Below are 21221 nucleotides of genomic sequence, written 5' to 3'. Positions count from 1 at the left end.
TTTATACTGATCTTCTGATAAAGCGCTGTATAGAAATATAATGAACAAATGAACAAGGCAAGGAAGACTTTCTTGCTACCCATGCTCACTAACCTTGGAAGTATGGGCACACCTGCCTTGCTCCATGCTGGTCTTGCTTAGGGTCACTTATTGCATACTGTTTATGAGCTGCAATTTTCCAAGCAAGGGTGATTTGGAGTAGGGTTTTTAAGAGGTAAGTGGCAAGGAGAATTTGTGAGCAACAAAGGGGTGGGGTGGGGATCTTCTTAATAAGACTAAGGGGCCCAAACTGGTTATGTAACTGGAGAGGGGGCTTAGAACTATGTCCCCAGGAAGCTGGAAAAAGGAGAGAAAGCTCAACCTGCATTGGCATCTTCCCTGGTGAACCAGCCAACAGGTGAGTGGTGCTAGTGCAACCTACAGTATATGCTATATCCTCTTGTCCCTGCCTTGGGGGTGCCTAACTATTTTGGATGTTGGTAAAGGTAAAGGGACCCCTGACCATTAGGTCCAGTCGTGACCGACTCTGGGGTTGCGGCGCTCATCTCGCTTTATTGGCCAAGGGAGCCGGCGTACAGCTTCCGGGTCATGTGGCCAGCATGACTAAGCAGCTTCTGGCGAGCCAGAGCAGCGCATGGAAACACCGTTTGCCTTCCTGCCAGAGTGGTACCTATTTATCTACTTGCACTTTGATGTGCTTTCGAACTGCTAGGTTGGCAGGAGCAGGGACTGAGCAACAGGAGCTCACCCCAACGCAACCAGTATATGCTATATCCTCCTGTCCCTGCCTTGGGGGTGCCTAACTATTTTGGATGTTGGTACTTTTGCATTAAAATTGTGGTCTTTGGCATCCCAAACTGAGGTATGGTTGTTGACTCATTCTGGGCTAGACCACTGAAGCTGGTTAAAGCATATTAAAGAAGTTAGGGAATGCACAGAGCCTTCTAGAAGCACTCCAGTACATGATGCAAACAAATTCTTTAGTAGCAGATTACTTGGATTATATTCTCGGAAATAGGATATGCATCCCTGAAGGGCCTGCACTGCTGCCACTGCAGTTGGTTCCCCCAAGAAACAAGTCTTCCTGGATCTTTGCCCCTCAGCATGTGGCCATAAATCACATATTGCCCAGGCAGTCTTTCAGAGCACTTACAGGTCACAGGGTAGTGAAGTTGTCCTTTAACTCAGAGGTCCTTAAAAATGTGTTAATGCCATTGCTCATGGTGTTGTATTCCTTCTCATATAGTAAGGGAGGGCTATGAAATGCCCATTCTGGATGTATCTTGGGGAGCGGATGGGGGAGAATGGGGGAGGCCATAAAGATCTGTACATTGTCTACCCCCTGCTCGCTTACTTTACTCATGGAGCAAGGAAGTTTGGCAATGGATTGATGTGTTCTTCTCAGATTAAAACTAGGGACTAGGTTTTTGCAGGGGAGAAGTCAAAAGAAAAACAGAAAAACAGAAAAAGAAAAGCCCCTCAGGTCACAGGCACACTATACTTTTAAAGGACTTTTATATCACATTAACCTCAATGACTTTCCAAAAGAAAATTCTGGGAAATGTAGTCTGCTGAGGGTCCTGAGAGTTGTTCGGAGACCCCTATTCCCCTCACAAAGCTACAATCTACAAAGTGATGTAACAATCAATCCCTCTGCCCATGGAACTCTGGGAACTGAAGCTGTTTGAGGGGGGGAAGTCTCAGCACTCTAAGGGAATCCTACCAAGAGCAGCCACCTGCCTTTTTAATAGTATTGGTTTTTAGTTCCTTATGCACCTTGGCCTGAAGGGAGCCCAGCATGTCCTTTGCATCCATTGATATGGAGTTAACCTTGGACCAGGCACTCCAGAACAAAAAAAGCTTTCAAATTAGTGCTATGCATCTTGTTTCCTCTGAGTACAGTAACTTCCCAGGTAAATACTTCTGGGTTAGCCAGAGCATCTCAGCCTCCAGGATATCAGATGGAGGAACTTTGGCCAAAAATACATTGTTGGGCCCTGAACGATGTTCTCTTCCACTGGAAGGTGTTACAATTTCCAGACTGATATGTTCACCATGTGCAGAAACTAGGACCTCCTTGACCAATACAGAGCCACAAAGATGACTTCTGAATCAGAGAAAAGGGAGGGAACGCCTACATCAGAGCTGATGGTCATTCCAGCTCCAAAACATCCAAATCCAAGGCATCCTGTGGTCAGCAAGATCTGGTGAGGGGTGTTAGAGAATGCTTTACATGTATGGTGCAGACATGACCTATATCTCCAAAAGGGGGCTCACAAAGATATTGTTTCCTACACAAAGGCAGGAAGGCCCGATCCCTTCCTCTTAGCAATTAGGATTTTTATTTTGAGTCCAAGCCAAGAGGAGACAGTATCCTGGATGCTGACTAACTTCCAGATGCCTTTAGGAAAATACCTCCGTATTTAATTATCCTAGTCTTCTTCTAACAACATGCTGTGCTACAGATACATAAAGCATACATCTAAGACTTTATTAGGCTTTCCTCTCTCTTTTTCCTTCTCCCTAACCCTGCCAGCTGAATTCTCTGCACAAATATTTATGTGCTATTGGAGAACAATGCTACACTTTATGCTATCAATATTTTATTAGGCACCCATACTATTTGCTATTAATTCATCAAGTAGTCACATAACTTTTTGGCAGGGGGATATTTCCAATTAAAGCTGTTTTTAAGGTCTTTCTGTTAAAAAGGGTTTCAAAGTAGTGAAGGAAAGGAAACAGATTCAGGTACAGTGAAACTTATGTAAGAAAAAATATTTTGATAGCAATGCCACCACAATAGGATACTGAATGGAATGCAAAGACACAGTGGTTTGGTTGGGGATTTTGTTTAATGCCGATGCTGCTCTTTTCTGTTTAACTTGCGTATTCCCCTTGAGCACAAATTACAGGCTGCAAATGTGAAAATTATGGCTAAGACAGGGAACCTTATAAATTTTGCAGCTGAAACGGATGGAAATATTGTTATGCAAATATTGCAAGCTAAGATTATGCAGCTTTCCCATGAATTAACATCTAAAAGCATATATATATATATATATATATATATATATATATATATATGCATGCATACAAATGCAAAAGCTGGAAGTAAATTATGAACGTGCAGTATATATTCCCTTTAATAGATAATGCATTATCGGCATTTCACAATCTCAGTATTTCAGTTTTCTCTCCTCGTTTTAATGAAATGGACGATATCCAAGACACGACACAAGATTAATTTAGGAAATTAATGATTAATCATTAGCAAAAGGAAATGCAGCATGATTAAAACTTGAGAAATTTAGTGTGCAAAGATCAAGTTGATCATGCCAGTGTGACTCCAGCAACCAATCCCAAACTCTTAATTGCTGAGAGTTCTGCAAACAACACCCCTCCCCGACACACACATCAGCAGATCTAAGCACTCTAGTAGTTTCAAAAGGCAAGGGGTGGAAATACAGCACCACTGAACCACACTTTCCCCCCATAGAAAACCTGAACTGATGTTTGCTCCAATTCAGCTTCAAAGAGTGGGGTTTCTTGGGTAAAACTTGGGGCCAAAACTAACACACACACACACACACACACACACACACACACACTATGCTCCAGCACAGAGCATTGGAGCATGGATCTCTAGCTGGAAAGAGTGGAGTAAAAAGTGAGTGTGGGTAAACCCTAGGTTTTTTCAGAAAATGAGAAAGGGCCCACAAAGTTCCCTGAAATGGGCACCTGTGTTGGGTCCCTGATCAGAAGCGAGTAGGTGGGTCAAAGGGTGGGTGGGGCAGAGGAGCCAGACTTGAAAGAATGGGACAGGGCTCTGCACATGCACAGGAACCCTGGAAACTCTAGAGCCGGCACCTAACTGTCAAAGCAAATTCGACAGGCACACATTGTGCAGTGATGCACAAGGTGGAGAGGCAAGGCAGTTTCTACAACAGCATACCATCATATAACTGATTAGGTCTAACTTTCAGTCATACTTTCTTGAAGATGTTAAAAAAAAAATACACTACAGTGCAACAAAGCTGAGGTCACCTTCAACAACTTGTACATAGAGATGAAAGCATAAAGCAGATCTTGATTAAAAATTAGCCCATTTTTTAAAGTTAATTCCCACCATGAATAAACACACTACATAAACAGCAACAACCGTCAAAGAAATAAAACATTCTTCTAAAATGCTTATTAATTATTAAGTAAATCTACATGGAAAGGCAATGGGGGAAGGAGAACAAGTGTCCTCTGAGGACTTTAAATTAGCCCCACTTTAAAAGAATAACACACTTTGTAGCATAGGACTGAGAAAAGTCCCATATGATAGTATGGCTTTTTAATCAGATAAAGGATTACAAAATAAAAAAGAAAGGATGCAAATTCCCCTGATGTCTGGAAATAATAAAGCATGCACACGTATGAGCCACACATATTACTGTAAGATTTTATCCCAGCAGGAACAAAATAAAGATAATTAAAACCAACAGGACCACCTAAACTACTGTACTTTCTGTCTCTGAATTTCAGGGCAGGATGAGCAATGAGAAACGGCTCGCCTGGTTTCCAAAAACAGCAGCAACAAAATTCATTTGGCAAGGCTACATAGTTGCACGTACAAAAAGGCCAGCTTACCTGTAGCCTGTCAACATGAACCTTTACTCCACCGACAACTCCCTTCTTGAAACTGGCCAGCATGTCAAGTATCGGATTGAATCTGCTTCCCCTGATAGTTGGAAAATGAAATGCATCAATAAGGCAAACTTAAACCATCTAGAAGTGATAGGAGTTTTTGCATCTGTTGAGGGCTTACCTAATATTGTCCTCCCGAATAAGCACAAGGAACAGGGGGCGGCCATGCATTTTCCAGTACTGCTTAATGAACTGCAAAGCATTCTGCATAAATACAAAAATAACAATAAATGAGAGGAGGGAGCAGAATGGTGCAACCTGAACACTTCAACTACAGGAAACTCATGAAATGTTCAAAACAGGTCAGGAAGATTTCATTTCATTTCATTATTTATTCAAAAATCATAAAAGCATTTCTGAACTGACCCAGTGTGGGGATTATTGCAAATGATTTTGCAACACAGAGGGTTTCACTACATGCAAATTGCTAGATCAGGCCATTCAAAAGCCCAAGGACCAAAAGGAAAAGAAGAGAGAAATGACATTTGGTGCATGTTGTTCCGAAGTTCCCAGAACAGCCCTTATGAGCCAGCAGATGCTGATTGGGAGTCAACAAAATCTCTCATTGAAGAGCTGCATTTCAACTGCTGTCTCTCCCCATGGCCCAGCCAAAAAAGGTTTCTTTTAACAGGTGACCAGTTTTCTGTAACTGCCCCCTTGTTGCATCAGTCACACTTCTCCCCATCCATGAATGTATAACTCTGACGCTTACCTATGCAAGCATGTATTGTTACCAACTTCAATCAATTTAATATCCACCATCCCCATATGGTGTCCAGCCTTCTCTCTCATAGCACAGAACACTGCAAATAACACTTCTGAATTTCACAAAGTGGGTGATAGTGGGTGACTACTCTGCAATACTTTCCAATGACTGCTGTAAAGTAAAGGTAAAGGGACCCCTGACCATTAAGTCCAGTCGTGGCCGACTCTGGGGTTGCGATGCTCATCTCACTTTATTGGCCGAGGGAGCCGGCGTACAGCTTCCGGGTCATGTGGCCAGCATGACTAAGCCGCTTCTGGCGAACCAGAGCAGCACACAGAAACGCCATTTACCTTCCCGCCAGAGCGGTACCTATTTATCTACTTGCACTTTGACGTGCTTTCGAACTTCTAGGTTGGCAGGAACAGGGACCAAGCAATGGGAGCTCACCCCATTGCGGGGATTCGAACCACTGACCTTCTGATTGGCAAGCCCTAGGCTCAGTGGTTTAACCCACAGCGCCACCCGTGTCCCAATGACTGCTGTAGTTGCCCTTTAATATTCTATTATACCCCCTTTTTCAAGGCTGTCTATCCTCTGCCTTCATGTTTGCCCTAGATGTGTCATTTGAAATGTTGGAAATGTTCTACATCTGTGTAGGAAAAGGCATGCAAACCCCACTGATGTTCTTGTGCAACTCCAAATGCAGCAACATTTGCTGTGCTGTGAACATGAGATCTGTGCACCCCCAATTCTGGCTTCCCCAGATTTAAGACAGTGAGGCTTAGTTTCAAGTAAGCAAACATGGAGTTGTAGCCTCAAAACTGTGTTCCCTCCTTATCAGGGTTACAGCCTAATGAGCCATTGCCTAAGTTTTAAAATGTAAAACATTTAATGGGCACCAGGTTTTACATGTGCACATTTACACCTACCTTAATGTCATCAATCAGCATCATCACATCCTGAGACATGAAGAAATCACTTAGATCAAAGATTATTGGGTAGCAAACAACAGTCTTGCCAAGGATTCGATAAATCTACCGAAAGGGAAAAACAAACCATTCCTTTAATACTATATATAGGATGCTGTTAACCAAATCTTATGAAGAAGAAAAAATCCATATTCTGTTTTATAATTAAAACTCGGCATTAAGACAAATCATGCAAATGAAGGAAGCTTTTATCTCCATTTTGAGTGTGGCATAAACCTTCATAGGCAAGTGCCTGACTTTATCATATGCATGAAAATTTTCAGACAAGTAACCACAGAGGTGACTTTTCCTTAAAGAATCTGGGCAAAGCCTTTGGTAAACTTAAGCCATGTGAATTGCTTTCAGAGTTTAGAGGATAATTCAATTGTCCTCCAATATTTACACACAGACCTCCTCCATTATTCACACTAACGAAAGCATGCAGAAGAGCCATTTCTTGCACGGACCTTTGATGTTCCAAGGCAGCCTACTGGTCGGTCAGGTCTTCCCGAGAGTCCCAGTTTGTCATTGACCCCCAGATGGAAGTAAGCCTGTAAAAACATCACAATGCACAAAGTCTAATGCACGAAATGCAGCTTGCATGCTGTTTGGCAGTATTTATTTGCTACTGGAATCCAACAGGCCTTTTTAAAGTTCTAACTAGAAATAAAAGATTTCAAACTGGCTCCAGTTTAACATAAATACTATTTATTGATATAATAGTCCAAAAATACAGTCTAACATAAAAAATATTGGGGAATACTGGGCCATACAATGTTAACTTAAATTCCTCAATGGGCTTTCAAGAGGCCCAGGGGGGGAAACCAGAAGAGTTGCACAGGTGGATTCATAGCAACTAAAGGAAGGGGTCCAATGGACCCTTATAGCCTAACAGAGTTTGGTTTTCCTAAAATTACTTTAAAAATAAGAAATCACTGTTGCAAATTAGTATTGTTAACTCTGGTGTCAAGATAAAGTCAGCTTGCAGCAGAATTAATCCCTGATGGAAAATTTACTCCCAGGTGCAATGAGCACCTATATGGATCTGTAATACATGTGTCTGTGCACATGTGCGTGTGTTGTCGTTGTATACAAAGGAATGTAAAGGGTTGTTGTTGCAAAATGACAAAAAGCATCTCCTTCAGTATTCTTAAGGGATTGAAGTAACAACCAAATGATGCAGGTAAGATGCCATTTTCCCTACCCGAATTTGATAAGTTGTTGGGGTTTGAAAAGAGCCCAGCCTTTTCAGTGGTGGCTTCCCACTTGTGGAATGCCCCCACCCCACCCTGGAGAGGCTTGCCTTGCGCCAGAATTCCATATTTTTATGTGCCAGGCAAAATCATTTCTTTTTCAACAGGCCTTTGGCTTTTAATTATCTGTGGCTGCCTTGAGCAGGTAGGATGTTTTAATTCTGTCTTTTTAAAATAATACTGTCTTTTAGATTTGTCTTCGTTTTCTCTTAGGACAATTTTAATGTGTTTGTTTGTGGATACGTTGTTTATATATTTGAGTGACCTTGGTGAAAAAGCGACCAACAATTTAAACTAAAAACAAACGAACAAATAAATGTCCCATTCATTTAAATAGAAGTAAAGCCTTGATAAGTTAAACACTCACTGAATTGTGTGTGTGTGTGTGTGGTACTCATCAATATGGAGTACCAGCACCTCTCTTTTTTGATACTCACGGCACTTTTATCACTATATGAGTACCAACAGCTCATTTCTTTTACCAAAAAAGAAGCACTGGTTGAACAGATGTACAAATGGTTGAATATATACATAAATCGTTGACATATATTTCAAGCAGCTGCTGGGGTAAATAGCAGCCCCCTTAGCTTGGGAAGCAGGGTCTTAGCTGGGATGGGTCGGTGTGGTTTCTGGAATGACTAATCCTTAGGTCTTACGATTAGATGCTCCTTCAGGCTAAAAGAGGATATTTATGGTCTCTGAGAGAAGAGATGACAAGTGAATGTGAACAGGAGAGGGAAATGATCTGGAACACCCAAAAAAAACCTCAACAGTTAGTACTTTTTGCACACAAGATAGCTTCACTGAACACATTAACTCTTAGGGCCCTTGCCAAGGCAATCCATCTGCTGCTTTCTGAGCCAAGTAGACTACAGGGAGCATGGTCAATGGTTCTGCAGCAGAGTGACCTTTTTAGAAATTAAAGGTCATCTCGTTACAGAATATCTAGGGAAAGAACACCCTCTTTCCCACTAGGAGCGTGTGGAGCTACTTGGGAAGAAAAGTGAGCACAGGAAAGGATTTCAGAGAGAGTGGCCCCTTGTCTTTTTAAGAGTGGTTAGAATGAAACTTGGAAGATACCAGACAGAAGAAAGAAATTTTTGTGCGCCCCCCCTTAAAATAAAAATCCTGTCCATTACTGAATAGTGAAGCTTTATCATCACCATTATGAAACTTATGGACAAACAATACTGATAAGAACGCTTCATTATTCAACGAAGATTACATGAATAACATTATTCAATACAATGAACTTGAGATTACAACAGCACTAGGAGCATTCCTTGCTCTTAAGTACAAGTACTGAACACATATTAGAGATTTCCTAGATACCAAAGAAAGTACATCATCTACTGCATCTCACCATGATTCATTCCCACCTTATTTCTAAAGTTATTCCCAGTTTTGTAATTAAGTGTGTGTTTACTGAACAACACCATACATATTTCGGAGAGTTTCAGGTATCGCTGGAATGGAACAGACACCAGATGATTCATCACAACATAGGAAGAATATTTAGTAAGCAAAGAAACAAGAGGTCTACCTATAATGTTGAAAACAATGTCTTACTTTCACAAGCTCCTGTTGTGGCCATATCTGGATGGGTTCAACCTGCTGAGGAGTCTGTGTCTGGATTCCGTATGTGTTCAAGAAAACCTGCAGGCTTTTTTAAAAAAAAATGGAAATCACAAGGAATTAGAATGCAGCAGAAGTGGAGCCTCCTATTAAATATGGATCTTGGTAGCAACTGGCTTTGAAAGAAATACTGGATTTCACACCTAGAATGCAATCCACCCCACAGAGGCTGCAAGACTGTGATGAGACTGTTAGAAATAGGATGTCTTAGTGTGTCAGAACATGTGCTAAAGCCAGCAAGCCAGCAAATGTGTGTTTGGCAATACCTATTTATCAAAATGTCTCCTTAAAGAATTAAACTATCGTAGGCAACCAGAGCCAAGCTGGGACCACATGGGATAGTTGCTACCAAAATCCATCATTTCCTGGAGCTGGGGAACTTAAACTGGAGTTGGGGAGGGGTGTCTACAAAAAAAAAAAATGAGCCCAAGGACACATTTGGAAATCTAATAAACAGTTGTGGGTATCACAAACTACCCATTTCACAGAAGAAAAACTGGGAATCCTCAGCACTAACCCCCTACAAGCAAAACAACTGCATCCAATCAGAACAAGTGAAACAGAGGCAAACAGCTCCTCCCCTGAAAAAATATTAGGCACCCCTGCATCACACCACCAGAAAGCAAAAAAAATATTTTTTAAATTAGCAAACAGGTGAGACAGGGACCATTAGAGAGTTGGGCATCTCAGGGCACGTTGGGGACTCAGCATTAGAACAGGAGATTTGAGCTGGATCCTGAAATTCAGCACACAGAAATTGCTGCTCTTTTGACCAAGAAAAGGCACCAAACCATGTTCCTAATATGTATATCAAGTCTGGTCAGTCCAGGGGATTCATACTGCCCAATAGTCTGCAGATTGTTCTTATAAGAATACTGCACACTGTTTTGCCTGAAAACAGCTCTGAGGCTTGAGCATTCACAATCTCATGTAATCCATCAAAACAGTTCTAAGTCTCAAATCACAAAGTTTCCGGTTCAGTCACGCAAGTCTCCAAATAATGCATTCAAATCCAAGCACTGAGGCTCAGATCACTTATCTGAATGGCTTACCGTTGGCTTTCAGCAATCAACGCGACTTGGACCACCAGGTCATTTTCGAGAGGACCCTTAAAACGCAAGAGTAAAACCAACATTTTTATTGGTGGAATGTGCTGGCTGATTGTGAGCCACAATGAGATACAAGGACAACATGAACAATAACCATTCATTAATATGATTGACATCGTCTGGCCGCATTGCTGCTTTCCCTCGTTCTTTATTGCCCACTAATCAATTTGACGGTGCAGACAGGGAAATGGAGCACCCGGGAGGTAGCACACATAAATCTCAATGCCACCTGAGGAGCTGAATTGTCAATGCACTTTTGAGTGATGCAATAGTGGGATGTTAAGGACAGGTTCCTTCCTTTATTTATTTTTTACTATTTTTGCATCAAAAGTGAAGGGAGGGAAGAAAATCAACAGCATTTGATTTATTAGGCATACTTTGCATCATTAACAAAACAAAACAAAACCTTCATGTATTTTGCCAAGAACTGCAAGTCTATTGATGATTTTCCAGCACCAATGCTGCTTTCATCTGCTGCACACACTCCTCATAGCAAAAAATGTACATTGACAGTATATAGAGAGCTCCTCTATCTAAGATGGGAGCGTGATGACCTCCCCGTGCATTCCTTGGAGTCCGCAGATCAGATCTCTACAAAGGAATGCACAAGTATGGTTGAGTGTCCATTTCTACATCCGAGCATATGCCAATTTCTGAGGTGAGGCATGTGTGCAAATAGGTTATATCACTAATTATTTAAGTTTCCCTCCCCATATTCTTAAATAACATAAGTTAAAGAAACCTTATTACAGGGGTCCCCAACCTGTGCCCCGCAAGCTGTCCAGAAACTGATCCTTTTAGTTTATTCTCACTTGTAATATTTTATTTCCAGATGTTTATAGAGGCTTGGTTTTATTTGATTTATTATATTTCCATGCCACTTTTCATTCCTGTGTAATGCCCTCCCATCAGATGTCAAGGAGATAAAGAACTACACAATGTTAGAAGGCAGCCCTGTATCGGGAAGTTTTTAACATTTGACGTTTTATTATATTTTTATATTCTGCTGGAAGCTGCCCAGAGCGCCTGGGCGGTATATAAATAATAAAATTCTTATTCTTATTCTTAAATGAATTGCAAAGTGACTTACAAAAACAAAACAAAAAATAACATTATAGAGCATAACAGAGCATCACAAATACAGCATAAATCATATAGATGAATTAACAAATCAACAGCAAAACAATTATAAATCATCAGTAAAACAATAACAGTAAAATGCTATTAACAAAATAACTAAAAAGGCAAAACAGCACAATTACTATGAAAATAATATATTATAGCATTCATAAAGTATTGCATCATTCATAATCTATGAAATATTAACAACATTAACAAAATAGCAACCAGAAATAAGCAAAACAGAAAACAAACTGTTGAATTCACATGCACTCTCTCTCCACCCCCATGACTCATAATATTTCACTCCATTCAGCTCCTTAATATACACATAGACATAATGCCCATGGCAGTAATGCCCTTCTGAAGGTTTCTTGGGCTGGAGTTGGGGCAGCACAGGTCATCCCATGATGACAGACAATGTCTCTCACCCCTCACAGTTCTTCCTCTGGAAGAAGTTCTTATGAAGGTGGGGCAAGGTAGGCGGAAAAAGCCAGCACAAAGTCTCTCTCCCCTCACAGAGGGTACTTTGTTTAACCATTGACTGTGCTTTACAATGTAAACTCTCTTTGAATTTTTGTAGCTGGGTTTTATGAATAATACTTCTTTTGATGCGAATGTGGGTCCTTTAGTTTAGCTGTGTCTTACAGAAATTATCTGTATTTTTGTATTTTTTTTCTTTGACATGTCTTCCGCTATGTTGTAACACTGCTTAGAGATCTGTTTAAATATAAGTGGCATATAAATTGTCCGTATAAATTAAAAATCAATAATTGGATGGCAATAAAAAAAAGCTTAAGAGAAAAGAAAATAATTTCCTCTTTTTTAGCATGAAGGGTTTTACATTGGCTAGCTATAACTTATTGTGATGACACTACTTAGATGGGTGGGTTTTTTTTAAGTAGTATATATATTTTTCTAAATCAAAATAAATACATAAATAAAACTATACACAATGCATTTCACTTGTACTACACCTGCTTACCACAGATTGCGGTTTGTTTTAGGTGAATATCATAGTTGCCATACACCGTTGGAAAAAATGGCTGCAATCCATTTCATGATCAGAAGTGCCTGATGTGAATTGAGGTGTACATTTTGTAATGCGGTGGGATGCAAACACTGCTGTTCTCTTTCAATAAATGCAGGGTGCATTGCTGCAAGTTCAGTTAGCCAGAGCTCCCTGCTTTAAGAAAATCAGTTTCCCTGGGGATAGCTTGCTATAGCAGATGTTGCCAATTCCATGTGAGGTTTGCCCTTCTAATGGATCCTAATGTAACTGTGGAGGAATATGCAAGCTAGTTTTTTTCTGCATGTTTCTGCATTAGCCCACGACTCTTGCAAGGAAGCTGAGCATCACCCTGTCACGTAGCTGTTAAAGGCGTGGGATCCTCTTGCCTAGAAATGAATTGACAACCTTGCTCATAAAGGCCCTGGATTTAGGTGTGTAACTACTTTCAGCTACTCCGAGGGAACAGCTGCAGTCTGTGAGATGGGAGAATACAAGAGCAGAATACTGAAGTCCCATCTACCTGAACACTGGGGGTGATTAAATTCCAGTCAGGCAGCTCTGTGTCAGACAAAACAGCATACAGTGCAGTCAGGAAAATCACGGATACTGGTGGACTGCAGTGGGCCATTTCCAGCTGTTATTAAGGAGATTCAGTTTTGATCTGCCTGGCATGATACCATGGTTGCAAGCCTTTTATTCTATTTTTTTAATGACCACTCAACAACAGACTTTACAGTGGGATTCTGGATGTTGCTATTCACTACACCAGATTCCGGGGGGGTGGGGGAGGGACGGGACAAAGTGTGTGCCGCTTTCAGAAAGATGGAGAAATGTAGGGACACAAAAACTGGAATTGTAATTAAATGTGTGCCCATGTTTTTGATGGCATTTTTTCTCCTGTTTGGATAAATATAGTCATTTGGGAAGGTGGCCTTGATAAGAATTTTGTACTTCAGATAACAATCAGGGTTGCAGGGGAGAGAGGAGGTTTTTCACAAATAGCGAGAAGTAGGAAGATTCTTATTTGCAATCAAGAAAAGCAGCTGCTCTGGTCTGATATTTTGCATTTTATTTCCCAAAGAAATATATACATATATATATATAAGCAAAAGAATTTTGGTACACAAGTTTAATGGACAAATACTGTCGAGAATAAAAATCTGGTTGCGGTTTTGCCTGATAATAAATGGCTGCTGCTTTTATTTCTCATTTAAATCTTTTTGCTAGTGAGCAGGATTTCATGGATAGCTGCACTTGATGAAGTGCTTTATCAACAAGGAGCTGCAATCTTTTTTCTAGGTGACTTGATGCTTCAGTCATTTTTATTTTAGAGTGCCTGGCTGTGAGAAAAGTCAGTCTGGGAAGTGGGGAGGACTCTGCAAACAACTCTGTTTGGTGCTTAAAACTGGAATGCTGCTTCTTATTATTACCCCAAAAGCAAAAGCAACTCTTTGAAAGATAAAGATGGTGAGAGATTAGACATCTGAAAAAGGCATATTTATTCATCATGATTTATTCATTACTTTTTTAAAAAACTGGGTTAGGCATACATAGTTGTGTCCACAGGAAGGAAGGAAGGAAGGAAGGAAGGAAGGAAGGAAGGAAGGAAGGAAGGTTGGTTGAGGGACATTTCTGGAAAGCCACTTGAAGTTATGTGGACCCAGAATGAAACTAGGTTCATCCAGAAAAATGGAATCTAATCTACTCCAAAACAGGAGAATCAAGTCAGACAGAGACGAATCCTAATCAGGCCTCCCTGCTCTTAGCCACTCTCTAGGGGGCACGACTTACAGAAACTTCTCCAGTCGCAGGACCGTTTCAGGTGTAAAGTGCCCCAAGATGTCTCTACTTAGAAGAGCACAGCTTACTCTTACGTTTTTCAAGGCCAGGGCCTCTGCCTACTGCAGGATGTTGAACCAGCAAATGCTGACAATCAAGCAAAACTTTCAGAAGAAATATAACTTATCATCAAAAAATACCTCCCTTGGAATTGCTACAGAGGAAGGCAAACACACTTATGCCACCCACAACTCCGATGGAATTTCCGAAAGACGGATCTCAGCAAATACAGATCTCTCTCTCTCTGTCTCTCTCTCTCTCTGTGTGTGTGTGTGTGTGTGTTTGTGTGTGTACGGCAGCCCTAAATCAGAAGCCACAGCACAAATGCCTTCTTTGCTCTGTCAGTCAATAGCCACCTGAGATTAACAGCAATTTCCTATAGTGCTGGATGGAGAACCTGTGGCCCTCCAGATGTTGTTACACTCCAATTCCCATTAGCCCCAACCAGCGCAGCCAATAGTAAGGGGTGTTGGGGATTTTTAGTCCAACAATATCTGAAGGATCACAAGTTCTCTAAACCCAGAGTGTTGCAAGTCACCTGACAGTGCCAAGCCAACCATTAACAACCCCCTTAACATCTCCCACTGAATATTGACCAGATGCCATTCAATAGACTAGTACAGGTATAGCCCAGTCACTGCACCTCCGCCTTGTGCTATTTTCATTCTAATTTCTTTTAAAAAATTCTTAAAATGACATTATGGTGTCTTTACATGATGTCACAAGCCCAGATGTATCAGAGAAAAATGTCTTTAAAGCACTGTGAAACTCTATAATTTCAATAGACATACAGAATGAATGCTGAGTTGACACAGCTCTATGCTGGGGTGGTTTTCAAACGGTGCTTGGTCGGTGTTCTAGCACATTCAAAACCTGTCACTTTGCTGCACTGAATTCTAGAGGCCTCTATAGGCTTTGATGGCTTAGCTTTAGCTGTAATAACTGCTAATGCACTCCAGAGAGATAATGCTGCATTTAAAGGCAATCCATTATAAATCACTCAGCAAGGCCTTATTTCCTGTACAGGATAATGTGGACACATAACCCACAAGGAGTCTTAAGGAGAAAGATCTACAATCACAGTTTCACAATCCTTAAACATGGCACATCTAATTTTATACAACATTCAAGGGAATTTGTGTGTTTGTGTGTATCTGAAATATGGGGAGTTTTTCGTTCCCCATATAAGCATAATTTGTGCTCGTTAGGCTTTGTTTGTAAATCCTGGTACTTTCATTAGAACTGAATCTTTTTCAGTACATTAAGAATTCTTTAAAAGGAGTACGGAGACAAAGTTTTTATAACATGAGTTAAAATAAGCCACTGTGCCCACATTAGAATATGATCTAAGCAGCATTACAAGTGTTAATACAGGCTTGAAAATAAAGCTTTATTGTTATCTTATAACTGCAAGAGACCTGCTGAGGATGGAACCAGGCAGTGTGCACTGCCTGTGGTTTCAAGCTCCATCTACATTTGCTAACGCGGACAAATTTTATACCACCTTAGCTAGCTGTCCCCCAAGAAAACATGGGATTTGTAGTTTGGTGAGGTGCCAATAATTTTGTTGAAGATTCCTAAAATACACACTCTGAGCTACAATTCTCAGAAAATCCTGGTGTGTGTGTGTGATTGGTGTGTGACCTTAATCAACGGAGCTGAGTTGAATCAAAAAGGGCTAAAAGCTATGAAAATCATTCAGATCTCTCTCAGGATCTGATCATGTATACAGGATCCATACCTTTTCTAAAGGTGGTAGAGTAAAGGTGAAAGTGCAACTGTCTGGGTGATCAGCAACAATCCCTAAGTTTGATCAAAGAACTTAGATACTTTCAATACTAAATCCATTCCCCAGCCTCTGTCCCTGGGTGTAATACACTATAATACCCAATGATGCACACACACCTGCTACATCATCACATTGTTCAGGAACATGTAACACTCCTTCCCCACAAAGCAGAAGTGGTGGCATGTTTACTGCATGAACCCCAAACCACATGGTGACACAGGCTAATGAACATGCCTGTGAATGTCATATTAACATGGCTAGAAAAATGGTGTGGTCAGTTTCAACTTAGCAATTTTGTTTTTACAATTTTTAAAATTATGATTTCAGTCATATTTATAAGCTGCCTCTAATGGTATGAAGAAGTGGGGCAATTGTGGGTTTAATTCAGAGGCAGGACTGCAACATATGGAGGGCGACAGGCTCCACACCCCAGGTTTAAATAACTAAACCAGCCCGCGGAGGGATTTGACAAATCCTAAATATGCAGAACAATCTTCCACCTTCACCACCATCACTAATCTAAGGAATATTTGGCAGCATCAGATATAGCAATGGAAGACTGCAGCTCAAACACACAGGTTGTAAAGCAAGGTTAAATGCAAATGAACTTTTAATAAATGCCTGATGAATCCATTGTGGAGGGAAGGAAGGAACCTTTTATGACTTATTTATTGGATTTGCGATTCTGTCTGCTTTATGACTGAAGGGGAAATGCTTGAATAAAGATATTTTATGGTGCTGGCTGGAAGAAACAAATCAGCATGTGCCTTCTTTGTTTTTATGGTGATATAATGCCATGATGCACTCCCAAAAGAACAGATGCACAAAGGGAACAGCCACAACCCAACCTCAATCAAGCCTGTATGGGCTTAAAGGCAAGTCCATGTGCTGTAGGGTCAGAATTACCAATTTTTGCTCCAAGGTAACCCACATTTTGCACCAAGAAAAGTCAGATTTTGCCCCATATCAATTATATATATATGGCCTGCATATGCTTATGTTGTATGATTTGTTTTTATTTTCATAGCCACAGGGAAAGCAAAACATGGTCTGAAGTTGGTTTACAATCCTGGTTTAGAGGGCAAGTGCCCTTTATTTTTGTCAGTTCTGATATAATGGGAAAGTATGGTTCACTGCAATCCAGAAGTAATTGATTAATTGCAGGAGGGAGCGTGTGAGCTCAAGGCACACAACATTAACCCTTGCTTTGGCATTTGATGAGGGACCCCATTGAATAGGATAGGAGGTGGCATGAGGCAAGGCAGAACTGCCACAAAATGCCTCCTTCTCCCTTCCACCAGAACCCCTGCTGGACTTTATGAAGTATGATTTGGCAAGGATCCTACCCGTTATTTTAGCAGGGTGTTTAATGCCAGAGTGTTTGATCACTCTGATGCTCAGTTTACTGGGGAATTTTCTGTTTTGATGCTTTAGTGCAGCATCATGGAAGCTTAAGCCTTCCAGACCAGCATTTTCCTGCATAGAGTACTTCATGCTTAAATTCCAGCTTTTGGTGCCAGAAAAAGCTGCTTTTGATAGATTTGGATCCAAGATAACTGCTTATATAAAATGGTGCCAATTACTAGAAAAAGACTTTTGTAATGGCAATCTGTGTTACAACAAACCTTGAGTCTGATTAAATTGTTTTATTACTAATGAGAATAACTTCAATGAACCCCATTAATGAATGGGATTGCTTTTTTAAAAAGTGTTAAATTTGGGCTGATTGATTTTGCTTCCACAAGCCTATCTAAAGTTATATACATTGAGATGACTAAATGGATTTTTTAATTTGCTTTTGAACAAAATGAGATGGTTTAATTTGATACATTTTGTAAAGGAAGAAAGCACTTTTAAGAAGTGAAGTGGTGTTTAGGTTCTGAAGACATCTTTATTAGGTGAAACGTTTTGTGTTCCAGTTTCAGATTCCATTTTTGGCCGGTTCTTTTAACACTTCAAACCAAACACAGACAGGAGCATCTGTAACTTTCATCTGTACACTATGACTATGCATACATTAGCAAACATTCAGATAAAGTATTTCAATAAATAAATAAAAATAATGAAATGAAATGAGAGTTAGGGGTATCAGTGAAAGATGTCTGACATTTGTGTCATGAGGAAAAAAACAAAAATCAGACTTGACTTTATTTTCTGTACTGCAGTATACCTAGAACTATTACAATGTGAGCTGTGATCCAGATGGAACAGAACTGATGGATCCACAGTGAACTATCTCTGGGTAGGTGGAGGGGGGATTTGCTCTCCCTGCCCACCTGGTGTGCCTGGTCCACCTTCAACATCCATATCTACTTACGGAAGGGAATAAGCAGGCTTTCCCTAGATTATAATGTTTTGCTGCACTGTTCTGTTTTTAATAGTATGTAGTCATTGTTTCTTTGCTTTATTTTGTGACAAGTATTTATATTTCGGTTCTACTGGCATAGGGTCTATGCACATTAAGAGGTATAAAATATTATAAATAAATAAATAAAATAATAAAATCAACCTATAGCCACATGGTTCACATCATAGGCCTATTCACAGGGTCCCTCCCATTACACGCATATGGGGAGGGGCAGATACACTGAGCAGGTGGAGGGGCTGGCATGTACTTAGTTGACTGATCTGACCCCTAGAGCACCACTATGTTGGGGGGAAGGAGAGAGTCACTTCTTCAAGAAAGCTTTTCTGAAGACCTGGCTGATGCTACAACCTCAACTGCCCCAAAGTGAGAAAGAGCAAATACTCCGCTGAAAAAGTAAACCATGTGGTTATTTTTTCCCCCCAGCCAGCAGAGGAGAAACACACTGCAACAAACAGGTCCATGAAGTTAAAAGTGGCCATAACACCACCTCACCTTGCCATTTACTATCTGAAGTTATAGCTTGCTCTGTTCAGGCTGGTATACCATCCTATTAAAAATAAAATAAAGTTTCGGGCAGCCAGAAACTTTAACAAGCTACTCAAAATAAATGTCTACCCAGCACTTTCTCTGAGGATGCATAGAGTTCACTTACGCCATCTGAACTCTTAGTATTTGTTTCGTACAGAACAAACCCCAGCAGGGACTAATGCAATATTACTACTGCTGCAACATATTAATAAATGGCATGCCTCTCAACTGTATTTTTTAAAAAATCAGCTTATTAAACACACTCATACCTGATTTGAATATCTCATGCTAACGTTCCGTTGATCTTGGGGAGGTATGTAACGCTTCACTGGGTCGATATCTTTAACACTTACTAAACCGTCAACTGAAAGCAAACCACCAACAATTCATCATTTGTCTCTTTATAGCCCAAAGCATTTGTCATCATTATTACTCTGGAGCATGCAAGAATAAAAAAGCAATGGATTTAAAGTTTGGCATTTGAATAAATCCCCAGAAAAGCAATGAAATGTAGAAGCTGGTATTTCAATGGTTCAATGCATCTGAACATATTTTTCCAGAATGGGTTATCCATACATGGTGATTGTAGCAGGTTTTGTGAATTACAGTGATCATGAATCCAGTTTCGGCTCATAGGGCTATCTACACGAAAGCTGCACAGGCTATCCATTCTGATAGAAATATTTTTGAATGTGTACAAAGACCTAGTTCAGAGATAATGATCTCAGGCCAATAAACCATGAACAAAACATGTGCTCACATACTCCTCCCACCATTCTATCTTCAGCACTGAAGGTGAAGCTTGTTCAAACCACAGTTTCCTGTTACATTTACACCAGGAAACTGTAGTTTAACCCCTGTTTACTCTGGCTTCATGTCCTGGTTAGGAAGCCTTGCTTAAACCATACTTTTGTATTTGGCTGTGAGAGGAAACAAGTCACACCACCAGTGTTGAAGCTAGGGATATGAGGGGTGAGGCAAGGAGAAACCAGGTGGGTGAATGGTTCATTCTCTGCCCATTAAACTGATTAACCGTTGGCTCAAGAATATTCTATCTCAATTGGGCTAATGTGTTAAATCCAGTGGCGTAGCGTGGTTTGTCAGCACCCGGGGCAAGGCAAGTAATTTGCGCCCCCTAACCCGGGGCAAGGCAAGTAATTTGCGCCCCCTAACCCCTAACCTGCCGCCGCTGCCAGCTTCTTCTTGCTGCTGCCTGGGCTGGTCTGGTGTGGTTCTCTCCGCGCTCAGCGCTGCGCTGGGCGGCCGCCACACTGTCCCTCCCCCAGATAGTCCCTCGCTCTCTCTCCGCACTGCACGCCTGGCACCCACCCCCTCCACAGTGGGCGGCGACCCGGCGGCTCGGATCGGATTCGCACAGCAGCACTGCAGTGAGAGAGAGTGAGTGAGCCAGGTAGGGGCAGAGAGCTGCGAGTGCGCCCCCCCAGATGTTGCGCCCGGTGCGGCCGGCCCCCCCTGCACCCCCCACGCTACGCCACTGGTTAAATCTGAACTGACCATCAGGTGACAAACACAGTCTGAAAGTTCTCATAGTCACACAAATGCAACTTTGGAGGCAGGCAGGGGCACATATCAAATCTGAAAAAACTCAAATTCTTCTACTTTTGCAGGTGTCTACTTACCAAGAAGTTTTGCAATGATATAAAGCGACTGTCCCCAGAGAAAGAATTTTCCATCTCGCCCATGGTTGCTGGGAAATCGTTTCTGGCTGCCAGGATTTTTCTTTTCCAGTTCAACAAAGTCAGCTGGCACATAATAATATTTAGGTACAACAGGAAAGCCTGCGAAGTTTTAAAATATGTACTTAAAGACATGTAAAATTACATTATTACAAAGTGAAGAAACGTATCCCCCATGCACAACGTAAATGAAGTAAAAACTTGCTGATTGTCGTTCCTAGTTATAATTCGATGCCAGTCAGCTAAGAACACTTAACTGCTATCCTGAGCACAGGTTTATTTATGTCTCTCTTCTTGACTGAACAGATGCAGTGCCTATAAACTGGTTCCGAAAAAATAGTAATGTTTTACAGATGGGAGGGGAAAAATCCCCTGCATTTCTTTAGAGGTACTATTGTTGCTCTTGTGCAACAGAAGAGAAAATATGTACAACTGCTATTGGTAAAGGAGTACAAAAGCTTCAGGCAAGAATAAAAATGAACCTAAGTCTTGGATTGAAAAAAGTA

At 41.0% G+C, this 21221-nt stretch overlaps 1 protein-coding gene across 10 annotated transcripts in view; it reads right to left on the bottom strand.

The window, feature by feature from the left end:
• Positions 1-21221, bottom strand: part of PHKB (phosphorylase kinase regulatory subunit beta) — a 130392-nt gene that overhangs the window by 29919 nt on the left and 79252 nt on the right. For all 10 annotated transcript variants that reach the window (XM_083626002.1, XM_083626003.1, XM_083625999.1 and 7 more), the window contains 8 exons: positions 20659-20817; positions 19288-19382; positions 10307-10362; positions 9189-9282; positions 6834-6917; positions 6328-6432; positions 4814-4896; positions 4636-4726 (listed from right to left, as the gene is read on the bottom strand). In XM_083626002.1, coding sequence (XP_083482128.1) covers positions 4636-4726; positions 4814-4896; positions 6328-6432; positions 6834-6917; positions 9189-9282; positions 10307-10362; positions 19288-19382; positions 20659-20817 — 767 coding nt within the window. The remainder of the gene's footprint in view (positions 1-4635; positions 4727-4813; positions 4897-6327; positions 6433-6833; positions 6918-9188; positions 9283-10306; positions 10363-19287; positions 19383-20658; positions 20818-21221) is intronic.

Source organism: Podarcis filfolensis, assembly GCF_964270895.1.
Source record: "Podarcis filfolensis genome assembly, chromosome: 8".
Taxonomy (NCBI): Eukaryota; Metazoa; Chordata; class Lepidosauria; order Squamata; family Lacertidae; genus Podarcis; species Podarcis filfolensis.
This window is presented reverse-complemented; position numbering and strand designations above follow the sequence as displayed.